General features: G+C 45.1%; 1 protein-coding gene across 1 annotated transcript in view; it reads right to left on the reverse strand.

The window, feature by feature from the left end:
- Window positions 1-25,274, reverse strand: part of raskol (Ras GTPase-activating protein raskol) — a 179,806-nt gene that overhangs the window by 80,595 nt on the left and 73,937 nt on the right. Inside the window, exons 8-12 of the mRNA XM_072287915.1 lie at window positions 23,469-23,534; window positions 23,288-23,384; window positions 15,818-15,960; window positions 7,234-7,352; window positions 6,992-7,143 (exon numbers count right to left, since the gene is read on the reverse strand). Of these exons, the coding sequence (XP_072144016.1) occupies window positions 6,992-7,143; window positions 7,234-7,352; window positions 15,818-15,960; window positions 23,288-23,384; window positions 23,469-23,534 (577 nt within the window). The remainder of the gene's footprint in view (window positions 1-6,991; window positions 7,144-7,233; window positions 7,353-15,817; window positions 15,961-23,287; window positions 23,385-23,468; window positions 23,535-25,274) is intronic.

Here is a 25,274-nt window from a genome sequence, read left to right on the forward strand (position 1 = left end):
GTGCTTATTCACGCAGTCCGAGGTGCCGATGCGCGAAATTCCTAGCCGCGGGCTTGAGGAGTCGAAACTCGATGTGCTTAGTCGCAGAGTCCGAGGTGCCGATGCGTGAAATGCGTAGACACGGGCTTGAGGAGTTGACGCTCGATGTCCTTAGTCGCGCAGTCGGAGGCGCCGATGCACAAAATGCTTAGGCGAGGGCTCAACATGTTCGCGCGTGATGTGCTTGATTGACGAGTCAGAAACTCCTATGCACAATATGCTTAGCCGTGGTACAAGGATTCCGTGCGCGATGTGCTTGGTAAAGAATTCCGAAACACCGAGTGCTGAAAGGCCCAGCCGCATGTCCGAGAATTCCGCGCGCGAATGTTGGTCGCGAAGTCCGCGTCTATGATGCTCGGAATGCTTAGCCACGGGTATGAGACGTCCACAAACGTAGGGATTGGCCACCCTACTGCAACGTTCGCGTAGGGCCCGTTTTGACACGTAGAGATTACGGCGAGTGGAGACTTCCAGGTGCGCTGGGTGCAAAGAACCGAGCAGATGATGCCAGTGCCGGACCAATGGCAAACCGCGCTGGAGTCACGTGGCAGGCGCGGCCAATCCCAGACTCCGGCACGACCTTCAATCATTCGCTTTTTGTGTGCTTCTTTCTGTATGGAAGAGATAGCTGAAGCAGCAAATTTGAAGACTGAGAAATGCGCTTTCCAACGATACCAAGATGGTGGCGCTCAGTCACGCTGTTCCAGAGATATTGTGGCTTGGAAAACGCCGTTCTTTCTTGATTTCCGTGAAATTTTTCACCACCTTGGGTGATAAAACAAATTTTTTAGAGCACTTGTACGTGGTTTATAGGGATGATATTTCGGAGTCAGATAGAAAAAGATTGATAGAAACTGAAAATGTGATTTCCAAAAAATCAAATTTTCGGCCATTTTTCGCGATGCAAAAGCCGCGTCCCCCCTTAAGCACCAAGCTTCACTGCCCAACCTGAGGTCTGGAAGCATTGCCTCCATTTAGTCAGCAGATGAGATGGTCTCCCAACTTAGCGGCAACATCAAGAATGTGGCCCTGCTTCATGCATCTGCTGCAGCCATCGAGGAGCATTGTCAGCAGAAGTCAGTGGAGTGGAAGTCGGTGCCGCGTGTGCTGGGAATTCAAACATGGCATGTGTGGATGTGTGCCCGCGATCATTCAAGCGGACATGCGCTGTCCGCTGCCAGAACTGCCGCTAGCCAGCTGACGGTGATTAAACCCTTTAAATACTAACTGCAAAGGATGCACAATAAATTTGTTTGAGCACCACAAGTAGGGTCGAGTTTGTTCTCTTGCATCCGAGAAAACAAAGTAGAAAACACATTCTCTGTTCTTGCCACAATAAGAAACACCGTCAACGTTCCTTCATTGATGGCAACCATTGCCTTCTTAATTTTTTTTTTAAAGAGAGTAACTGTTAACAAACCGGAACGAGTCATTGAGGCACTAAAGCCAGCACGCTCAACATGGGTCCCTTTCGCCCATTATATCTTGGGAATAAAACAAATGAGTAAACATAGTATCGTACCCATATTTTGCCGACATTTGCAGGCTATCCATCCAAATTTTTTTCCGAAGCTGGAACTGGATTTTTGTTTGTAATTTTTGAAAATGAGTTTAAAAATCATGTTTAACTATTTTTCTCTTCTGTTGTGTTTCATGTAGGAAGAGAATATATTGAATAAATGTTGCAAAGAGAAAGTTCTATGTTCGACACTTTTTCAAGTTTCTGTGTAAAATAGAAATCACGCCAAGACGTATCACAGTTATGAAAGTTTACTGATTTGGGGCATGTTTGGATTAAAAAAAAATTTTGGGGGGGTTTGTGCACAGCATAAAAAAAACGCATGGAACTAATTTACTGTGAAGCACATTAAAATGAGCAGAAACGTTTTTCAACACAATGTTTTTAGTTTGCATTTAATTTGGCCATGAAATCGGAAGATATTGTGGTAAGCAATAGGAGGATGCTCGCGCCGCCACCTTCAAATATTTTTGTGGCTTGCTGGGAACACTTTATGTGAATCATATTTTTAGTTCCGTGCAATTTGAATATTCTCTACATGACACAAGAAAGAAAAACAGACAAAACAAAGATATCAAGCGGACATGCGTGTTTGATCTCTCGTGGAATCACCCAAATGCAACTTTAGGCACAGCGTTCCCTTTGTGCATGACAGGGTGCAAGTCCGTGAGCTTGTGCTCATATGCTCCAGTCAGACCGTGTTATGTGGTGCGTACCGGCTTTGTCCTGCGCCAGTTTGACCAACTGATAGTAGCCACATCAAACTTGTGCAGTTTGAAGTGCTATCCAAAGCTAAATACGATGCGAAGTCTGCCAAGGCATCTAACCAGGAGCAGCCAGGAGTGAGCGCACGATCGCAAGCATGTGTGTGGTCTGACCTTAAGTTTTGCTTGGTTCTAGGCTGGTTGAGTGTTCAGATCTAGCTGAAATTAGTGAGGCCAGATAGCTACAACACCGATAAACAGGGTAGCTAAAGTTTATTTCCTATGCGGGCAGCCGCGGCTGAGCATGCGCGATCGTAGTTGGCTTCTTCTGGAAGTATATAATTATTATCGAAATTTGAAAGAAGATTTTTGCATACTTCAGCCTGTTTATTAAGCTTCGTCAATAAATATACACATTAACAGTAAGGAGAAGCACACTGATCCAAACACCCTTTTGATTGATGTCAGCTATTGGTCAATAGCAGTCTGTTGTGGCTAGGGTGGCATTCAGGGCATGGAATCCACCAAGCCCATCGACTATGATGTCAAGTTGTAGAAAATGAAGGCAAAGGGTTCATTTTGCTTAGTTACATGCTTCCAGTGCAGAAGCCCACTCGATGCAGGAGAAAGTTAACGTCTCAGTTCACATCAGGACTTTCTGTCCACACTCTCAAAAAGTATCTGCCTTTAATCCCATCATCTTCCCTAGGCGAGTCGACTATGGAATCTGAAGACTGTCCAGCAGCAAATCACCATCGACGACTCCGTTGTGATACCACGCCCAGGCCATCCATAACTTGCAGTAACTCTGCCTTGAAGAAACTGGTTTGAAATTTGTGGCAAAAAGAAATCATCCGGCGACACCTGGTTGGTTCATCGTGGCCCACCCCGTTCTTTGCACAGCCTGCAAGGTGAAGATCGGGCTGAGGGCTTTTCGTTGAATCCTGCAGCAGTTGATTTGCACGCCGTCTTTCTTCTTTGCTCAGCCTGCAAGGTGATGCGTGGGCCGAGGGCCTTTCGTGGAATCCTGCAGCAGCCGGCTTAATGCTGTCTTTCTTCTTCGCTCAGCCTGCAAGGTGATTTGACTCATCTAATTAACTCCACTTATCCATTCGTTGACGGGGTTCCCTCTCGTTCATCCTTTTCTCCGGTTTTCAGGAAATGGGGGGGGGGGCTCTTTTAGTCGTCAATGCTGCACTGACATCCGGTGAGGAGGTTTGACACGTGGCAAATGTTCAATTAACATCCTTGGTGGTATTGAGATGTAACAAGCCACATATGGGAATCTGATATATTACTAAATAAAGCGTCCAGAATAGAGTGTTTCCCTTGAAAAGAGGGCTTTTGAGAAAAGGATTAACTTTGCGCTCCGCTTGCAAGCTCCATGTGGCACGCATGACTACAAAACTTGGCTGAGATGTTCACAGCAGCCTATGCGAGAAAAAGGTTTTTTATAGGTCTCGGAATAAAATTATTTACCATTATACAAATAATATTCAGCACACATTGCAGCATACCATATTGTACATAATGAAATGATCTTTCCAAAAAGATACGTCGCGAAAAGAAAAAAAAACAATTATTGGGTAACACATAAAAATTCTATAAAGGGCAATTTTGGCTGCCGTTTGATAAAAACAACAATAAAAAAAAACATGACATCTAGAAAAACCTTAATATCAAAAGAAATTCAGAATATAAATTTCGAAGATAAATAACCCAGGAATAGTGTCTGAAATTAGTGTCTGAAAATAGAAATAGTGCCTGCTCAGTATGCTGCTGTTCTTCGAATACAAAAAAGAAACTAAGACCAGAAACTGCTTCATGTCTCGTGCCATGCAGTGAAGCAGTCCCTGGATTTTGTGAAGCATAGGTGCCCTCCGCACTTTTCCCACAAAACATCTGGTGTTTGTTCAACTTTGCGGTGCTCGTAACACATTTTGCAACTCCTCTTTTTAGGCCTCTTCTGAGGATGGTCTGATGAGAAGTTCAAAGAACATACTTCACCAGTTTTTCTGCAGTCATGCACCTCTTTCCAGGACTGATCGCTCTCAATGGAGCTGCGCAACTACAGAATTATGCATCCAAAGCATATCTGTTTGCATTTTTGCAGATTGTCTTTACCATGTCCTCTGCAGTGAAGGAGAGTAGAAAGAAATCCCACATCGTTGTAAACTGTCTTGCGCTGCTCCGTAGTGCTAGGCTGAGATGTGCAACGGGCGGCCTTCTTGGCGTGAACAGAAGTTTCTTTGCTGTCGATGGCAGCACATCATGACCAAGCGAAGTATGCACCCTGAAGACAATCAGCAGAGCTCTCAGGTCATGCAAAAAGATCGGCAGATAAATGGGCACAAAGAACGAGACCGCTCAAGGCCATAAACGAAACTCGCCGGTGAACAGCTGCGAATGTCCCAGGCTGACTCAAAACATTGTCGCCGTCGGAGCTTGAATTTGCTTTGCTGTCATTTTCAGAATCGTAACTCGAGTTCTCATCACTAAATTCAAGTGCGAGTGCAGCATATTTTTGAGTGGGACGCTTTTTTTGCAACGAAGCCACGCGGGACAACGCCATGGGAGCGTTTTCCGGTAACTGCGTAGTGACCCCGGTAGCACCCCTTGTCGGGATTTTACGAGAGAAGTGAAACCGAAACTCTTGGAAACTGGTTGAAAATGCCAGGTCCACATGTTGGGCATGCGGCGGACCTTCAGAAATACACTCGGGTGGAATAAAACGACTCGGACTCCAAATCAAAGCTCACTAGTGAACAGCTGGCGTCATTTTCGAGTAATTATCGCCCTTCAGCACTGTTGAATGGCTTGGCCGGCATGTAATTTAATTCTTGACTTGCTGTGAGCCATCTGATTACAAAGTTTTGGTGTTAGTATGGCATAATCGCGAGCGGCATACTTTTTTCTTGAGCGCGGCAGAGGGTGAGAGCCACGGCCCTTTTTGCTACAACATAGTATATTAGTTCGCAAAAAGATCCATAAAAAATCACATTGCCAGGGTGGAAAAATTTAAACTGATTTTGAAAGTGCAGTGCCTGTACTAACTACTGGGTGTCCTTACGTGGATAAAAAGCGGCTTCAACATGTCGAAATCGCCAATTTAAAGCATAAATCACCGGTGATCGATCTGAATAGGCGTGGTAATGAAAGAGTTAAGATACAATAGTCAATTCTTATACAATACGAAATATCCCCACATTCCTAGTTTACACATCACTAGTGACAATGTATCACCAACAAGCTCAACAAGAACATGCTTACTAACTTCCTGTATGTTAAGATTGGTCTACCTCTGCACAATATCCAGAAAAACTCAAACACTACGGCAAATTTTTTTTTTTAGGAATTGCTTGCTATAAAAAAAAGTAAAGCCAGATCCACGCATTGGAAGCTGTCAAAACAGTGAAGCTGGTGGTCATTTTTGCAAGTTTGAACTTGTGTTTAGCGCGATTTTCATTAAAGTCTTTTGTCTCGTTGTTGTCGTTTTGCTAGACTCAAGCTTCGGTTCCGGATTGTGCACACTCTTAAAAAAAATTAAATTATGGGGTTTTACGTGCCAAAACCACTTTCTGATTATGAGGCACGCCGTAGTGGAGGGCTCTGGAAATTTCGACCACCTGGGGTTCTTTAAAGTGCACCTAAATCTAAGCATGCAGGTGTTTTCACATTTCGCCCCCATTGAAATGTGGCTGCCGTGGCCGTGATTCAATCCCGCGACCTCGTGCTCAGTAGCCCAACACCATAGCCACTGAGCAACCACGGCGGCTGTGCACACTCTTCAGTTGCATGAGGTTGCGATCAAACCACAGTCTATCCCACACCTTGCAGCTGTAGCCACACTTTAACGGTCGAGGAATTCTCTCTTGAACTGTCCATTGGCAATCTCTGTGTGAGGAATCTCTCTGCGTCGACATCTCTGCTCGGCCTCCTACTCTCGAAGTTGGGGTTAGCTTGCCTCTGCTGGTGCTTGGCTTGGGTTGCCTTCTCTTGAAAGTGGGGGCTGGCTTGTCTCCAGTGGTGCTTGGCTCACGCTTCCCGTTCTTGATCATCAACAGTAGCGGCTTCCCTCCACTGGCGCTTTGCTTGCAGTTCTTGCTCTCGAAGCTCAGGATTTGTGAGACGTCAGCGCTGCCGCTCTCGCTGAGTGTAATCCATGAGGCGAAAGGGCGTGCACTGGCGAAACACCTGCTCCTATACCCCTCTCCTCCCCCCTCCCCCGGCACATGCTCTAATTGGTCCGCTCCCATCCTAGCGGGGCCCCACTTATGCACTTGGTGTGCCCTCTGTCTGTGAGCTTCGGAACTTGCCCCCCTTGCGGTACACCGGATGCTGAACGGCAAAGGCTCGACTTAGAACAGCTCCGCTGTTAAAACAATGCCCCATTACAATCAAATTTCACATACTTGGCCTTTTGTATGTACCAGTAGGTCATTTTAGCATCACATTATACAGCAGCGCATTGCTCAATCCTTTTGAGGCTTTGTTTTACTCCCTGTGTGATGAATTACCACAGTGAATCATTTAGCTGAGTGCATTACACCTCGAGTTTTCCAGAAACAAAATGTGAGTAGTACAAATTTCACCACCAGAAAGACAGGCAATAAGAAAAGATGCCAAGTTTTTTCACCTCCACAATGTATGCCAATACAAGCATGCCAGAAATATAAAAACTGCATTTAATTTGTGGGGGCCAAAACACTCCTTCTTATTAATGGCTTACCTGGTGCAAGGCCAAAAAGACTCGGTGACAGAATGGCAGGACACAGGCACCGCAGGAAGATGGAACCGCTGATAAGGTTGTCACAAAGCTCCTCTTCGTGAGTATTACCTTCAAGTCGTTGGCGGTAGCCATGAAATAGCATGCGAAGGTCCCTAGACCAGAAAACAAGTATTTGCTCAATTTTGTGCCATTCTTCATGGTTTGAATTTGTCATGAATCTAACAATGCCAGGTATCCGTTACCTTGGAAATGAATGTGCAGACTGAGTAATTCGCTGCCATGCTTGCTGGACTCTCTGCCGTAACAAAACTTGCTGCCGCTGCAAAGCACCACTACCACCACTCACTTTGGCTGGATCAACCTGAAGAGATGAACATCATAATCCAGAACTTCAATACTGCTTGAAGGTATGGGACCATCATTACAATTTAGTTATGCCACCTTCAGTTGCAAACTGATCATTTAATTAATTAAACTCTGGGGTTTTACGTGCCAAAACAACAATATGATTATTAGGCACACTGTAATGATGGACTCCTAATTAATTTTGAAAGCCCAGGCTTCAATAACAAGCACATGAATATAAGTACATAAGCCTTTTTGTAATTTACCTCCATCAAAATGCTGCCACTGCATCTTTGTATGAACCTTTGAGCTGAGCAGCGCAATTCCACAGCCTATGGGCTACTATGGCGAGTTAATAGTTGCAAACTGTTCACAGGCATGTAACGCACTGAAGTTACTTAAATTTAGACTAGCTTACTTAGAGTGAGCCTGGATATTTAATATTATTACTGTAGCACACAACAGCAATGTCCCCTTGAAAACCTCATGTAAATGTTGTGGGGATGCTTGACTCGCAAGCGTCCACAGATGATATTTTCCCTGCATGGCTCTTGCGTCTCCTGTAATCTGGCTTCCCATTGTAGCTTAGCAAAGGTGGTGGTCGGCATGGTTGCAACATATTACGAGAGATGGCCCGAGTGTTGTGCTGCTAATGCCGCCTAATGGCGGGGTTAGTTGGGCGTGACAGGGAGTAAGCTTTTCCTGTATGGCTTGGGGTTGGCAAGCGGCACGGACGTTCTGCACATGCGTCGATCCATGCTTCTGTGAGACCACCTCGCGAGGCCTAGGAGCTGCACACCGGAATGAACAAACACTATCGTTCGAACATGCCACAGTTCGTACGACTGTACGCACGAACGACCAAGCATTGGTGTCCAGCATGGTGCAAACATATGCGCTCGATATCTACTCACGATGAGTTGGACTTCCTAGACTGTTCGGCATGTTCTGTGGATAGCAATTCGGTTAGCAGGCATTAGTGTATGAAAGGCGCAACAAATGCCCTTGTGATTGTTTGCCCTACTGTGCTGTCATTCCTTTGTCCCAAGAGCACGTGTGAGACCCCCACATCTGCTGCCCAACGTGGGGCTCTTGGGGCATCAGACGATATTTTCAACAGTTTCACGTGGGGCTCTTGGGGGCATCGGACGATATTTTCGACAGTTTCCCTCGGTTTGAGACAACCTTTGTTTGAACCGATGTGTAGGCATAGTGTGCATTTTGATCACTAGCATTGGCGATGTGTTTTATTGAACGAGGTGATGGTTGCTGTAGCGTGTTTGAACTTCTCAACATGCTAGGCCTTTTCGCAAGTGTTTTTAATGACATTCGTCAGTACGAGAGCCCCGTGGTCTGCATCCTGGGAGAGCGAGGCTTAGTGCCCATGAAGCATTGGCAAGCCTGAAGCGACCGAGTACGGAAGCTTCGTGGGTGGTCCGAGTTTCTCATGTAAATAGCATCTTCCATCTTTTTGACTCTGGAATTTGTGGCTCTGGGAGCCGGGTGGCCACAGGCCCAGGTGCCGCTACGGGCTGTCTGGTATTGCAGCCTGGCAACAGGCGTTCTGACACTGTCAACTTGGATGCTGTGCACCGAGCGGGGTAGGACCACCTCAAGAGCTGATGTCTCCTCGCAGCTGCCTGTTTTGCGCTCATTTTAGGTGCTGTTTTGCAGCAAAGCTATATATGGCTAGTCGATTCGTCTGTTTGTCTGTCTGTCACCTGTACACCGAAAACACCTCCTGTGCGACCACACGCGCATGCGCCAAATAAAAGAGAGAGGCGCGCGATTGGCTGTGCCAGTAGTGACGTCGTTGCTCTCCGTCACAGCTGAGCGTGCGCAGCAGTTTCTCTCCAGCTCTGAAATGCGTAGGCCACGCATCATATGTACTCCTGAAGAGCAGGCATCTTTTCAATCAGCAACGTCGCGAGCAGAACCAGGAACGAGCTCGTCTATGCCATGCCTGATGCTGCAGCCTGGGCACAAGAACAGCCTCGTGCAGTCGAGTGCACGCAGCAACTGCATACCGAGATCCAGCAGCCTACCAAGCCGTCGTTTAATGAGCCGTTGCGATTAACCCAGTGATAAACACCGGGGCCACACATTTCAGCTTTGCTGGTTAACCATCTGTACGAAGTGCTCGGGCAGAGATTTTTTGGATGCTGGTTGTCGTCAGGGTAGTGACGCATTAGGCCTAAGGTGTTACGAAGCTGCCTGTAGCACATGGAGAGACACAACCTCGTGGACCATGGTGTTTAGATGTCGCACTTCATTCCCCTCATTCTAGTTAGCCTTGCACGAATTGAAATTACGACTCAAGAAGCGAGCTGCTCGAAATTTTGATAGCCGAGTTAAACATTGTACCATATGGGTGATGTGCATTAGAATTCATCTCCCTTGCACTACAGTGCGTTCAGTGTATGCAGCGTGAGCGGAGGCACACCAAGTTTGCTGTCACCGGCACATTATCTGCGCTGCTGCTCCAGACTACGATTGAGCCACCCCAGGCAATGAAGATGCCTGTGGCCAGTTCAGCGCAGCGGCTTCAGCAGCTGCATGTGTCTGGCTCACAAGCCTTGGCGGCTGGGAAAAGAGCCAGCAGTTACCAACACTTACTGTGGCTCTTGCCAGCAGGGTGCGTTGGTGCGAGCAACGCTTACTCATTCTGACGAACAGGTCTACCGTTTCTGAAATCCTCGCCTGGAGTTGTGCCATCGAGTCTGCAGAGCTGCTGCTGTGACCAACAGATTTCAGTGATGCACCTCAGAGATATTGTCAGCATGCATGTTATGGACAGTGCGTGGACATTTTTTCGGTGTGGCCACTGCTGCATGTACTACTTCTTGTTCACGAAGCAAGTGTGGATGGTAGACTGTGTGACATGTTTTGGTGGAGTACGTAGTGATTTAAGGTTGGGGAATATGGGGATGCTCAACTCTCACGCATCCCCCGATGTTATTTTTTCCCACATGGCTCTCGCGTGTCTTGTAATCTGGCTTCTCCTTGTAGCTTAGTGCCGGCGATGGTTGGTGTGGTTGCAACATATTACGAGGCATGGTGCGAGTGTTGTGCTGCTAATGCCGCCTAATAGCTGGATTAGTCGGTCGTGACAGGGAGTAGGCTCTTCCTGTTTGGTTTGGGGGTCAGCAAGCAGCAAGGACGTTCCGCACGTATGCTGATCCCTGCTTTTGTGAGAGCCTCTCACGAAGCCTAGGAGCAGTACACCGGAATGGACGAACACGATCGTTTGAACGCACCACCGTTTGAATGACCGTACATGCAAATGACCAGGTGTTCGTGTCCAGAGTGGGGTGAACATATTTGCTTGATATCCAGTCGCAGTGAGTTGGACTTCCTAGATTTGTTGTGCACCCATTGGCATGTTCTGTGGATAGCAATTCGGCTAGCATGCATTCGTGTATGAGAGGTGCAATAAATGCCCTTGTGGTTGTTTGCACTACTGTGTTGTCGTTCTTTTGTCCCAAGAGCATGTGTGAGACCCCCAGAATGTATATCAGTGTTGGGGGCATGTACCTGCCATCACATTCAATACAAAAAACTATGCTCAGCATACAGCCCTATAAAGTGCATTTTCACTCCAAACTTTTTGCCACTGGCATCGCCATGACTGACTGCAATCACTTCTCATAACAGAAGACTTGTCTTAGAGGCACTCTGAACTCAGTACATGAAGGGACACTAAAGAGATATATTATTTTAGCTATATTTTTACATTACCCATTTACAATTCCAAACAATCGTTACTCTTATCGTGAAAAGAGGTTTGGTAGGCTATAAAAGATGCAAAAACGAACGACTGTAGGTGATGCCATGTTGATGTTCCAGCACCAGCTCACTGTGAGGTGGATTTTGACAGCGTCTGCTCGGGCCCAGTTAATTTTTTATAGGTAAAGATTAATTGCATTGTACAGCTGACTTACGTTAATTCGATGTTGACAGGACCATCAAAACTGATTGAATTATCTGGCGGGTCGAATTAAACAAAATGCAAAAAGAAACCCTTCAAACACAGAGCTTATTCATTTGGCAATATTTGCCCGATTCTAACACACCCCCAAATCAAATGTGCGCTTGCTTTCTATGTGTCCAATGTAGAAAACAAACATAGAGATAACATTAAAGCTCTTTAACAACGTGCACCCATATTTTTTAGCAAGAAAAATGGCAAAGGTCTAATATGTATTGCACAGTGGCGGCCGGCTTCTTAAAGTCAGCTTCGCAGCATGGTTTTCTAAGTAAGTTTCACCACAATACAGCTGTTATGCGGTAAAGCATACGAACGCCGTGACCATGGATTTTGGTCCAATCTTCATGGGGGGGGGGGGGGGGGGGGGGTGCACGCACTCGTTAGAATTGGGTAAATATTGTAATTAGACATTGTGGGCTATGGTTATTGCTAGAAAAATCTTACTAGGGCAGGCCAAAACGAGATATCTTTGACAGGAGATGACTTGTGTTCAGTGAATTCACTCTCTCCTACGCTCTGCCGAGAGACATTGCCACTAAAGGAATCGCTATTACGGTTACCACAGTGCATACATGCTGACTGATTAAGTTTGAGTTACCTGGCAACGGCTAATTTTAGGAATGAAATAATGAACATTCGGGCCCACAGATATGCATGAGTGCTGGTCGAGACCTTCAGCTGGGAGCGAAGTAACCAAAAAATCTAATTAACCGGAGTTGAATTAACAGAAGTCTACTGTATATCGAAAGAACCAAAAAATGAACCTGGCAAGTATAAAGAAGATTAACTGAGCCATCCAGCAGCCTCAATATGATAAAATACTTCAATATCTGTGACGTCACACTGACAAAGTTTCAGTGCAAAATTCAAGACAGAATTTTGATGTTTGTTTTCTTAAACCAATTACCCAAATTGACAAAAACAGTTCTGAAAAAATATTTTATCAGTCTAATTGGTTTAGTGTTTCTTTTTAGTATCTCCTTAAGACTGGAGACAGCTTTCAACTTTAGCATGCACTATAACTAAATAATAAAAAATAAATAAAGTGGCTGGGCAATGCTAAAAGCAAATTATTTTTCCTCACAAAATGAATTCCATGCCTCTGCCGTCGCCATGGGAAAGCTGCACATTTTATGCGCTTGCAAGCTTTTATCAGCATATGAGGCATTGCTCCACATAGGTTTATGCATGATGCCTATCACGTACATAACAGCCTTTTCACAACAGTTTTTAGGTGCTTAATGACTGAAAATTCCTTTGCCATGCACGGCTGCTGTGCCTTGCAGCCCAACATTGGCTCCACTGCACTGTAACACATACCGTAAAAACCGGAATATAAGTCTAACTTTTTTTTCAAAAAACCATTGCGAAAAGTCGATCCTCGTCTTGTATACCGGACAGTGGCGGAAAAACTACGGAAGTCTTGCAACAATGGGCAGATGAAGTAAAGAGCTGCCTTCGCCATCGCCATCAGCAGTAGCGCGGTGTGGTGACATTGTGGCACTGCCAATTTGCGTTTACATTGTTACAAAGTTATATTGGTTAAAGGCTGCTTTTTTACATTTTGTTTCAAAATGAGCGGAAGCCGACGGCAATTCACCGTCGCCTTCATGAAAAAGGCGATTGAGTGCGTGAAAGGCCACGGCAACCTCGCGGCACAGCACGAATTTGGAGTATCCGAAAAGAGCATTCGGTACTGGCGGAGGCAGAAGCAGCAAACCAACAGAAAACGTCATTCCGTGGGCGGACCGCAGGACTGGAAGACAAGGTTGCGGAGTTCGTCCGAGAGCTGCGTGTAAGATCGCTGCCTGTGACTGCCGAATGCATACGTTTGAAAGCGGTAGAGATCGCGCACGCCTCTGGACTGGGCAGCGAGAAGCACTCGTCATCTGACTCTAGTTCGGACGACTCTGATCAAAGGCATTGCTCTGATTCGGAGTAGCGCTTATGCACTTCGTGCCCTTCTGTGTACTGTACACCCGGCCAATTTTTAACAGTATCGCGCGACCATCGACCCGCGTCTTTGTCAGCACCTTATCATCATGGCACAGAGCGGCGAAATAGCGAAAGTAAGCGCACGTGTACACATGCGCGTATCTCGTTTGTTTCGCCGCTCAGCGCCGTTAATAATGTGCTGACAAGCACGCGGGTCGATGGTCGCGCGATACTGTTAAAAATTGGCTGGGTGCACATGCGAGCAGCATTTAAATAAATACTGTCACTATTGTGCATGAGTCGCATTTGTTTCAAGGTAAGGGTGTTTTTCGGTACTTTTGCCATTGAAAAAGATTTTTTTCATTTTTAGAATTCGTTAGTTGGGGGATCGACCTATAATCCGGTCAGACCTATAGTCCGGTTTTTATGGTACTATGAGTGCATAATTAGGACAGTGCGGGCAGCACAGACACAGTATGAAGAGTTCTGCTACTCAAATCCACATACAGGGTCTGTCCTAAAACTTCCCGGAATGATTTGATGTTGAATAAATGATTTATAAAAAAAAAATTCCGGGAAGTTTTGGGACAGACCCTGTAGTCTGCGGGTCCTGGATTAAACCATCTGTCATGACCACAAGAAATTATCACACAGTAAAACCTCGCCAATTTGACCCGTGTCGATTCCAAAAAATGGATAATTCAGACTCACCCTCTGGTCTTTGCAATATTTACTGACATCAAACTTTCATTAACTCTTTCCTTACCATGCCCGCACAGCATTGGTCATAATGTCCCATATGCGCTGTGTGAAAATTTAAGGCTACCTGCGCTCCTATGGACTTGCTATGCCATCTAGTTTATTGTCCGAGAACAAAAGTTTCATTTGCAGAGTAAATTCTTTTTTCCCCGAAAGGCGCTGAGTTTTAAAGGCGGTACAATAAGCACACTTCCTAGCATTTGATTGTGAAGATGGTAGAAGCTTTGGTTGTTGGACCTTAACACGCACGACATTGTTCCCACAATTCTGCTGCGTCCTCAGGTAATTATTTGGATGCATCTAGCAGCAGTGACTCTGAGGATCAATGAAGTTCGTCAGATTTTAGTTTGGATCATAAAGGAGACCCTTAGAACCACTCGGCAGTTTCCATTAGATAGAATTTTTTTTGTAACTCATGTTTTGACCTAAATGTTGAAACTTTCACCTGTAGGCAATCGATGTGAAAACATTTTGTATACTTCAGGCTTTTTACTTTGTTTCTTCTTTTTATGTTATCAACGCAATAATGCAAATGTTTTATCCATTTTTCAATAAATTTTGTTTTTCACAAATAATATTATGTATTACACCCTAACATTTGTTTTCAAGATTAAAATTCTTAGAAAGTAATGTTGACTTGCAATAATTCGACCGTGATGGGACCAATAAAACTTATCTAATTATCTGGCGGGTTGAATTAAACAAGATGCAGAAAAAACACCAAAACACACTGATGATTCATTTGGCAGTATTTTTCCCCTACTAACACGCCTCCGAATCAAACGCACGGCCACTTTCTATGTGTCCAAAGTAGAAAACAAATGTAGAAATGAAATTATAGCCCCCGAACAAAGTAGAAATGCAACATATGCCCAACTTTTTAGCAAGAAAAATGGGCATGGGTCTCACATGTGTTGCACAGCGACAGCCGGTTTCTTAAAGTCAGCTTAGCCGCTATACATTGGTGTTATGTGGTAACATATACAAATGCCGCAGGGTGGTTTCGGTAGGTGTCCAATTGAACGGCATAGGCAATTTTCAGCCAAATTACATTAAAAGAAATACATGTCTTAGAATCTGGTAAATACCGTAATTAGACATTGTTGGCTACAATTATTGCTTGAAAATATTAGTAAGGCAGGCTGAAAAGAGACGTCTTTGAAAGGAAATTATGTGAGTTCAGCGCATTCACTGTCCCCTAAGCTCTGCAGAGACAGACATTGCCACTAAAGAAGTTACTATTGGGGTTACTATAGGGGTCAGGCGCATGCGTCCTGACCGGTCAAGTTTGACTAATCTGGCGAAGGCAAATTTTAAGAACAAAATAATGAAAGTTTGGGCCCATACAAATGCATGAACGTTGGCCGAGACATTCGGCCAGGACCAAGTTAACCAGAACTGAATTAATGGAAGCCTACTGTATATACAACTAGTGGTAGCTTGAGCTATTTAGTGATCTCTTTCAAATTAAGCATGCTAAAGTTTACCTTCATTTTACGAAGGAGTGCGTATCTGATACTACAGACTGCCACTTCAATCCTTCCAGACATGCAACTATTCCTGAAAATGCGACACCCAACAACCTTGTGGCAGTAGTTCCTGGCCTCGTAGGGCTCACCTGCAGACTTCAAAAATTACATGAACACGTAAGTGTGTGCATGGGCATATGTGTGCATGTCACTCATGCACACACTCACCTTTACACATGCTAAAAACAATTGTCAATTGCCAAAGTTGTTCATTTGCGTGCCTCTGAGCTGAGTAAAAATATGTGTCAAGGACATAGTGCAGACATTTACCTCACAGTCCAAGTTCGATGCCAAAACATCTCGAATAAAGGGTCCAAGGGTATCCTGGAGGTAGCCATCCCCAAGAAGCTTCAGATAGGCCTCCGTTGCCTTTGTTGCCAGAGAGTTTCCTCGAAAAGTGAGATGCTGGTCTCCTATGCAGACAGGAATGAACACACAGTGAGCATAATGCACACTTCAGCAAAATTCCATGCTAGTACTATGCACTAAAACTTTACTGCAATGGCACGACACTGTGGAGAAATGACCCAAAGCTAGACGTAGGTTACGAGAGGCTGCCAGTAGGGGGCTCATAATAAATTGCGAAAACCTGGGATTTAATGTGAACTGAAATTTTGTCACCCAGTTTTTGTTTTGCTTTTTGCATTCTCTCCTGAGTGGAATATGAGCAGTAGAGCCATAAATTGAAACTATGGCCATGCACCCAACAGCAGAATGCCATAACTACTAAGTTACCATGACTTCTTACATGACTCTTATGCTAGTAAAATATTTTGACCAATTACACACTTGCACACCATGCAAACATGGCCACAGGAGAAATTTCAAATGATGACTACAGCTAGACCTTGTTTTAGTGATGTTGAAGGGGCTCCAGAATTACTTCTTAACTCTTAGTTATAGCCATACAAGACTGACTGCAAAAGGCTGGCTGCTTGGGATGATTGGTGAAACATTAGTTTAAACAAGGGAAAATTATTTTCACTGCATACACTAACAAACAAGTTTATTACTCAGATGGCGGGAATATATGTAAAATTAGAGTGGATAGGCACCTAACTGCGTAGGCACATGTGAAAGAACACACATTATCTTAAGAGATACTGATATTCATTATCTAATAAGTTAATAGAAGGTACACTCGCATTTCTTTTCACCTGCGTTGCAAATAAGAAAGGCCTCATGAATTTTACATGCCCTTTTGTCTCTGTATTTGGCCACAACTTGGCAATCGTAAGTACTAAGGGTGCACTTGCACTTGGAACAGTGACTTGCCAGGTGGCTACCTACAGATCCACGCATCAGATTGGCATGCTCTCTTAGGTGGTCGTTAATACATCATCCTGTCTGGCTGATGTAGCAGCGGCCACACAATAAAGGAATGTGGTAGACAACTCCCAAGGTGCATTTTACATAGTTTTTTAAGTGTCTCTTCTTACAACCTGGCATGGTAGTGCAATCTGAGCTTACACGCTAACAAAGGGACCCTAGCTTATTCCATGATGTAAATACAAGTCTGACACTCACTTTTTCAACAATTATTTTTTGGTTATGCGACACCTTAACATAAGGTATAGCAGAAACCTTTGCCTTGGGTTAATCCTCAAAGGTGGCTTGTCTTTCACTTCTTTCTTTCTTCTTAAAATCTGCAAGAAGTAATTCTGCTATGCCTGAGAGCAGGTTGTCAGGGAAGCCTGCAGCGTTTACTCTTTCAACTTGGCACTGAAGGCCGATTTTAACCTGGTGATCGCAAGACGTTGACAGCAATACCTTCATGCATGCTCTTGCATGTTCACTTATGTTCACAAGCTGTTGCATCGCCTAAAGAAAATTGTTGAAAATGTGGGTGTCAAGCTTGTAGTTGCAGAGTGGAATAAGCTAGGGTCATTTTGTAAGCGCGCGAACTCTCAGATTACATTTCCATGCCAGCCTGCAAGAAAAAACATTAAAGAAGTATGCAAACTGCACCATCGGAGTTGTCTACTGCCTTTATTTATTCTGTGGCCACTGCTACAATGGCCAGACAGGGCCACGTATTAACGACTGCCTAAGAGAGCATGTTAATCTGATGCATATGTCTGTAAACAGTCACCTGGCAATTCACTGTTCAATTGCAAGTGCACCCCTAGTTTTGACAATTGCCTAGTTCCGGTCAAATACAGTGAAAAAAGGCCACATGAAATTCATGAGGCCTTTCTTATTTAGGTGATGCAAGTGAAAAGAAATGCATGAGTGCACCCTTCTATCGACATACAGTCTACGCTCGTTACAACGGACCCGTGAACAACAGACTTTCAGATATAACGGACCATATTTCAGCCTTAGTTTGTTCTACCTATTTTATTAATGCAATGAAGTTTGCTTTTAACGGACCGCGCTACAACGGACTATCGGCTACAGCAGACGAAATTAGCAGCAATTTTTGTCAAAAATCAGGCGTATAAAATGGACTTTTGCCGTGTTGACATGGGCTGGCAGCTGACTTGCGAGGGTCAGCCGGCGATTGCGGCTCAATATCTTGCGTGCGAGAGAGAGAGGAAAGCGGGGTGGAAGTGTGCCATCTTTCGCCGGTGAGGTACGGAGGGGGGGAGACGAGGACAAGAAGGGGGGGGGGGGGGGGTTCTACTCCAGTTAAATTAAATTATAGGGCTTTACGTGCCAAAACCACTTTCTGATTATGAGGCACGCCGTAGTGGAGGACTCCGGAAATTTCGACCACCTGGGGAGCTTTAACGTGCACCTAAATCTTCTACTCCAGTGGCTGCTGTTAACGGCGCGGCTGCGTGGGTGCCGTATATTGAAAGCGATCTGCGATGTGGACAAAGTGTGGCCAGTGCCGGTAGCTTCGTATGTGCTGTGCTTTCGACATTTAGTTCGCGTTCAAGCGAGAGACAGCACGAAAGTCAATTTGCTTGCTGCTGCTGTTGCGCTTATTTTGCTATTGCAATCGGTGCTTCACTTTTCGGGCCAAACTCCGTTTTTTTGTTTTTGTTTTTTACATTTGATGTTCATCACTCACTCTTTGCAATAAAGTTGTTAGACATCGCGACGAAAGTTTCGGAAGTGAGGTGTCTCCGATATTATGGACTTTGGTAAAACGGTCATATTTTGTCGGACTATCAGGGTTCGTTGCAACGAGAGTCGACTGTATTATATAATGAATACCAGTATCTCTTGAGATGATGTGTGTTCTTGCACACGTGCCCATTCAGTTATTTCACCTCGACTTCTTGCTTAGCAGCGCAACACCATAGCCGCTAAGCCACAATAGCTGGTACCTCCTTCTTCCTTCCTTCCTGCAATTTGTGCACTTGTAGCACACTACTAAGTGCAACAATGGTCCAGTCACAAAAGATGATGAGGACATGCCCAGCATGCTGAGCAAGCGTGAGCAGTGGAATCAGGGAAACAAGCTTCCGCCTGATTGAGCAGGCTAGACTAAAATATTGTTTGAGGGCACCAGCATCTGTCTAGTTTTTCTTCACCCACAAATTGGTGATCTGGACGTGCTCATCAACGACCAGGAAGATAAGGTTTCCGTCGACCGTCTGAAGCCTGCCTACTTGGACTCTGATGCTTTAGCCACCTCTGCTGTCACATTCCCTCCCGACTACCAGGCCAGTCCTACTTGCGGCATGCGTTTCGCACAACTGCCATCCACGCTTCGCCATTCGTCCAGCTCATGACTTCCTCGCTAGGAGGGGAACCCCTGTAGCGCACTACAACGTGCAGCAATGGTCAGGTCACAAAAGACGATAAGGATACGCACAGAACGCTGACGGTGAGCGAGAAGTGGAATCGGCGGAATCGGGCTTCTGCATGATTGAATGGGCTTGGCTAAAAATATAGTTTGTGGACAGCAGCACCAGCACCCGAACTTTGTCACATGTGAGATTCTCTCTCTGCAGCTGGAAAGTCAACCTCAACTGTCCTGACATACTCTCAGCACACGCACAACGCCTCAGTGTTACGTTTCACTGCTTTAACGAGTTTATTTTGGTTTGAATGAGAGACACCTGTATTTCGGCATCAGCCAACACTTTGTTTCTTGAGCTCAAACTCCTTCAAAGAAGCGGTGGCACACTTCCTTTTCTGTTCATTCCTCAATGCGTCGGTCCTTTGTGTTCTCATCCTCATTCCACCACACATTCACCCCACAGACCATTTGAAGCATCCTCTTGGTCTGTTGTACAGTCAACGTCCAATTTTTTGGACTCCCTAGGGGCCGCAAAAACATCCGGAAAAAAAAAAAATGAATGCATGTCTTTTACTGCCCTTAAGGGCTCAAATCACCACAAGCACATCCAAAAAAACTCTGAAGACCTGCTAGTACACTTATTAGGCATATCGGTGCTGTACTGTGACAGGAGATGGCGTGCGCACACGTGTATGATTAAGGAATACATACTGTATCCCGGAATAATTGCCCCTTCATACGCTTGTTAAGCTTCACCGCAATACTTCGTGTATGCTTCACCGCGTAACATTGCCGTATTCAGGCAAATTCGACTTTCGGGAACCGGCATTATGTAATGCGCCGTGCTGTCTGAGCTTCGAAGCTAATTGCGAGGATTACAAAGGTGAAGTCGGTGCTATTGCTGATAGTGGCATATTGATTTAATGAAAAACATGGCACCGAACAGCAAGAAGCTTAATAGTGAACATTGAAGCAGCTAGGCCTAGCGTTGAGGTGGTGGTGGCTATGGCTTCCAGAGGATCTGCGTGCGAGAGCGCCGGTTCGAGGCAGCGACAATCAAAATGGTGGCGGTGGTGGCTCTGATCAATGCCATTTCGGACCTGCGGTCACGGCAAATGGAAAATCGGACGGCGAACGGTTCTTGCGTCCGGAATTAAGTGTGCGAGTGCGACTTTTGTTCGCTTTCAAGAAGAGCTCATTTTCCCTGATAGAAACACATTCCCCGAGTGTTCCCTGAATATTTCCAGACAATTCAAAATCCCTGAGAGTTCCCAGTTTTCTCAGTTGGTAGACACCCTGGAATGCCCTGGGTTTGCTTCAATCTATTATTCAAGTTAGTTGTACACTTATTTTTAAAATATTTTTGCTATGTTTTGTTGTCACTATACTTTTATCGTAATGAATTTCCATGTACCGCATAAGCAACGTCATTTTACTCTGGCATCTTATGTGCCCAAACAACGATATGATTACAAGGCACGCTGTAGTTGGGGACTGGATTTAGACCACCTGGGGTTCTTTAACAAGCACATAAATCTAACTACACAAGTACTTTTGCATTTTGCTCCCATATAGATACGGCCACTGTGGCCGGGTATCGAACCTGCATCATAGAGCTTAGCAGCACAACAGCTTAATCCCTAAGCTACCACCGTGAGTAAAGTAACATAACATTTCAATGCATGTATACACTGGATTTTCCATCTGATCACCCATTACAAAGTGCAAGGCACCCATCATCATCATCATCAACAACAAATTTCCTCCAGCAAGCTCAGGCCGGGCCTGGTCATTGGACACGCGGGCCCTGGCTAAACTTAGTAATGAACAACCAGGCCCTAGCCTGGTCCGGGCTGGGCTCAGTCATGTATGCCCAGGCCCAAGCTGGGCTTGGGCTTCATAAAGCAGGCCCGGCCAAAAAATCAGGCCCGTGCAGTGCTCTAGTTCAAACACGTTGTTGCCTGCACAGTGCATTTTACCACTGCATTGGTTCCATACAAGATGCGATGCAACAAGTGTTTGAATGTGCACGAGGAGCCCCTGCTGCGTGACGGGCAACGTGGGCATTTAGGCTTAGCGTTGCAACCTTATTGAAGACCATTCTGCAGCATGAGAGACCTTGCGACGCTTGTTTGCAAAAAAAAAAAAAAATAATAATCTTTTGTGCTTCCAACACTTCATTTACATGATGATGCCATTTATGGTGCAGTGCCTATAGCGGTTAGCCCTACGGCTGACACTCATTGCTTTACAGTGCACAGATGCAAAAAAAAAAAAAAAAAAAAAAAAAAAAAAAAAAAAAAAAAGCTTGCCTGTGTGTTAGTGCGAGTTCCCTATCAAGAGTGATGGCCTTTGACATTAAATATAACGTGCCCGAACTGCAAATAACGGGACACACTAAGACGCAGCGGCAGCGCCACTTTCGTTAGGTGGATCCAGAGGAGATATAAGGCCCTGCCTCCTTCCCCCTATTCCACCCCGAGACATTCCAACAGTTACGTGCTTACTGTATTGAGCATGCAGCAAGACCCCCCCCCCCCCCCCCCTTCCATAATTTCTTTAAAAAAAAAAAAAAAGAGGTCTGGACACCGACCAAAATGGTTTAAAATATATATTTACGTTCCGGCTCCCCCATGGGAGCCTTGTTCACAATGAAACAAGCAGCAGAGCTGGTGCCCTTTTTATGTGCGGCTCAAAACATGATTAAGCCACTTGGCATACATGGACGGCAGATTACCTTCGCTGTGATTAAGAGTGTGCGCCGTGGTTTGGATGATTAAGGACTCAAGATAAAGACACGTAGAATGATTTCGTTCTTTGGCAATCACACAAGATTTTCCCCAGCTAATAGTATGCGACGTGGTTGCGCAGTGTTCGCCCAGGGCATTTGACACAACGTGTCCTTTCTGGACATCATTCCTGTGCTGTTTAAGTGTTTTTTTGAAGTTGCCAGTTTCTCCGACATAAACATACCGACAGTTCGCACATGGAATGATGTCTCTTCTACTCCTGTGCTGAAGGAGCCGGAGATGTGGCTGGCACATGAAAATGCATGCTGCCTATGACCAGCGAAAAGTTTCACATAATAAATAATATTGGTCACGATCATGAGAGTAATAAGCTAGTGTACGTGTGGCTATTACTCAACCAGTGCATTATGTTAACATCAACAGCACATTGGTTTCGAGCTGCCATCCAAACATATGACGAAGAGATGGAGCAAACACTGGCTAGCTGTGATGCCTTCGCTAACTGCAAAAGAATGAGATATAACTGCATATATGCGAGAGGTGCGAAAAGGGCACCACTAGAGAAAGATGAATCAAGAAAACACCGTAATGTGTGCGAATGAGCATCTACAACTTGTGCGCAACACGATGCAGATAAAATGCATGCATGAGAGTGCGGTGCACTGTTCTCGGCCGGGAAGAAGCCTTCACGGCACACACACGCAAAAAAAAAAAAGGCTTCCAGTGGGTCACCACCACTCGTATTGCGCTGCCTCGCAAGGCAGATCGGTGCGTTAAAAGCTAAAAAGTTAACGCTAGAAGTAAGGAAATTCAAATGTGACTGTAACCAGTTGGCTGAGCGAAATAAAAGTCTTCAAGAGCCAGCATTGCAATCCCCCAAGTCCCCACGAAGATGGTGGCGAGCGCTCATCGTCTCTTTTTGTCATCTGCTAGCCAGAGAACTTCCAGAGAACAGCCAGACCAAAATTGTCTTGGCTGGTTCTGGCAGCCTGCAGGTAGCCAAAACCATCCAGCTGAGAAAAACAAGCATGTGGCGGAAGTGCATCATGCGGTGGGTGGAGGAACCCGAGAAAAATGAAGGCACTCTGGCTGGCTTGGAAGCCCATGGGTAGTCAGAAGTAGAAAATCAGAGGCCCACTGTTAAGCTCTGCTAGATATTATTGACTGAAAAGAAAGCAAAATGGTTGAATTTCGTTTGAATTTTAGTCTACCCAGCTAACCTAACATGGAAGAAATGCAGATAAAGTAAGGCTTCAGCTTTAGCCACTGGGCAAAAGAAATGGTGCGACCCACCTATGTCTTGAAGGTCAGCCATGACAAGCTGAGTAAGGAACTCTTGGGCCATCTCCTCTCTATGCATTATGCTCACCAGGCCTGTTGCTATTTCTTCCTGTAACAGAAGCAAAACATGTGGACGATCGCAGATAATGTTTCTAAGTGACAACAGAAAATACTGACCACTGCCTTTACCTACCTTAAGGCGCACTCCAAGTACAGGTTCTAGGAGCCGGCATAGGGGCCCATAATCCCGCTTCAGGTACTGCAATTCACAGCAAAGAAACAAAAACAGGAGCAAATGACAGCTGTTGCCTATGATGCCATCTCTGCCACTTTAAAGAAAAATAACTGAAACCAAGAGGCTAGAATATAGGCATGCTTACACACGCCACAACTGTCTCAGCCTGCGAAAGTGCTTATCACTGATGAAACACAAGTGAAAAATTCAGTGGCAATTTAGTGGTAAATGCAAGAGAAATGAGTTAGGCATCAGGTCTCACCATTTTGTGGTCCCATATCGCATTAACCTCATTGCAGAGCCACTGCCATTTTGATATGCTGGCGGCCACAGCCACCACAGCGGCAAAAGTGGGCCTAGCTCCTTCGATGTACGCTATTAAGCTTTTTGCTGTTCGGTGCTGTGATTTTCATTGAAAGAATTCACCATTGCCAGCAATGGCGCAGACTCTACTTTTTTAATCCTCGCCATTGGCTTCGAAGCTCGAAAAGCATGGCACGTTGTATAACGAGTTCTCGAAAGTCAGCTTCGCCTCTATACAGCAGTGTTACGCAGTGAAGCATTTGCAAAGTACAGTAGATTTTCTTTAATAGAGACTTTTAGCGTGTCCGGTATTCCGGCAAGTGCGGGCGGTTTGCCGGTTTAGCGGGGGCGTAAACGTGAGCGGCCAGATTGGTGGCGCCAGCTGGTGGTGCAAAGCTCAACCACACAAACACAGAGCTAATTACTATATTCTGCTTAGCTGCTGGTGTAAATATTCGACAGTGGCGTAATCGTGTTCACAATTACGCCGCTGCCAAAAATTTGCACCACTAGTGAAGCAGGATATAGTGGGTTACTGCAGTTTTAGCTCTGTGTTTGTCTGGTTGAACTCTACGCTACCAGGCGGCTGCAGCGATCTAGCTACGCCCCCGCAAATCCGGCAACCCGCCCAAACCGCTCCCGTTTACCAGAATAGCGGACAGGCTAAAAGTCTCTAATACCTCTGTCACATGAGCACGCAAAAACTCCTTTACTTAAGCGGTCTTTTACCAAGTTCAAAAACTTTTTATTGAAGAGGTGTTCTGCGGCAGACACACGGCAACAACAATCTCTTTCTAGTGTTTCCTTCTGGACACACCTTACGGAAAGTGTGGCGCTAGCGTTCGAAACAAAATCTGCCAAAATAAACTGATGTATCTCGAAATATAAAGCGAAAACTTCTTTTATTACACCGTTTTCAAATAAATTTAATAACACCAGATTAAGAGATGTAAATGTAAAGATTTATTGTAGCACCTTAGAGAGCGTTCGACCTGCTCACGAGGGTGCAGAAGAAAATGAGCATTACTGGATTTACAACACATTCTGCGAGACACAATATAATTTGTTACAATGAGCCTTTTCGGGCCGTAAAAGAGATAGATGAACTCCACTTCAAGAAAAGATCGTTTCTGAAAAAGAGATCACTCGCTGTCGTGTGTCTCCGAGCAAAACTATTTTGGGAGAAGTCTCTTTGCTCAAAAGACTTTCAAGTGCCTGTGTCACAAGAATATAAGACGAACTTGAAGGGACTATGAAATTTGTTCCATCATATCAGAAGAATAATTGGCAACATGACAAGGTGTATCCAAATATCTTACTTCAAAATGGTAAATGAAGTAGACTTACAACAGGGGAAAAGGGACATAAACAGCATTTATTAAGCTAAATTTAATAGAAGACTGCCTTCAAATGGTACTCTAGCTTGTCTTCATCCAGTCCATGATGGATGTTTCACGCTTC

This window comes from Dermacentor andersoni, chromosome 1, assembly GCF_023375885.2.
Source record: "Dermacentor andersoni chromosome 1, qqDerAnde1_hic_scaffold, whole genome shotgun sequence".
Lineage (NCBI taxonomy): Eukaryota > Metazoa > Arthropoda > Arachnida > Ixodida > Ixodidae > Dermacentor > Dermacentor andersoni.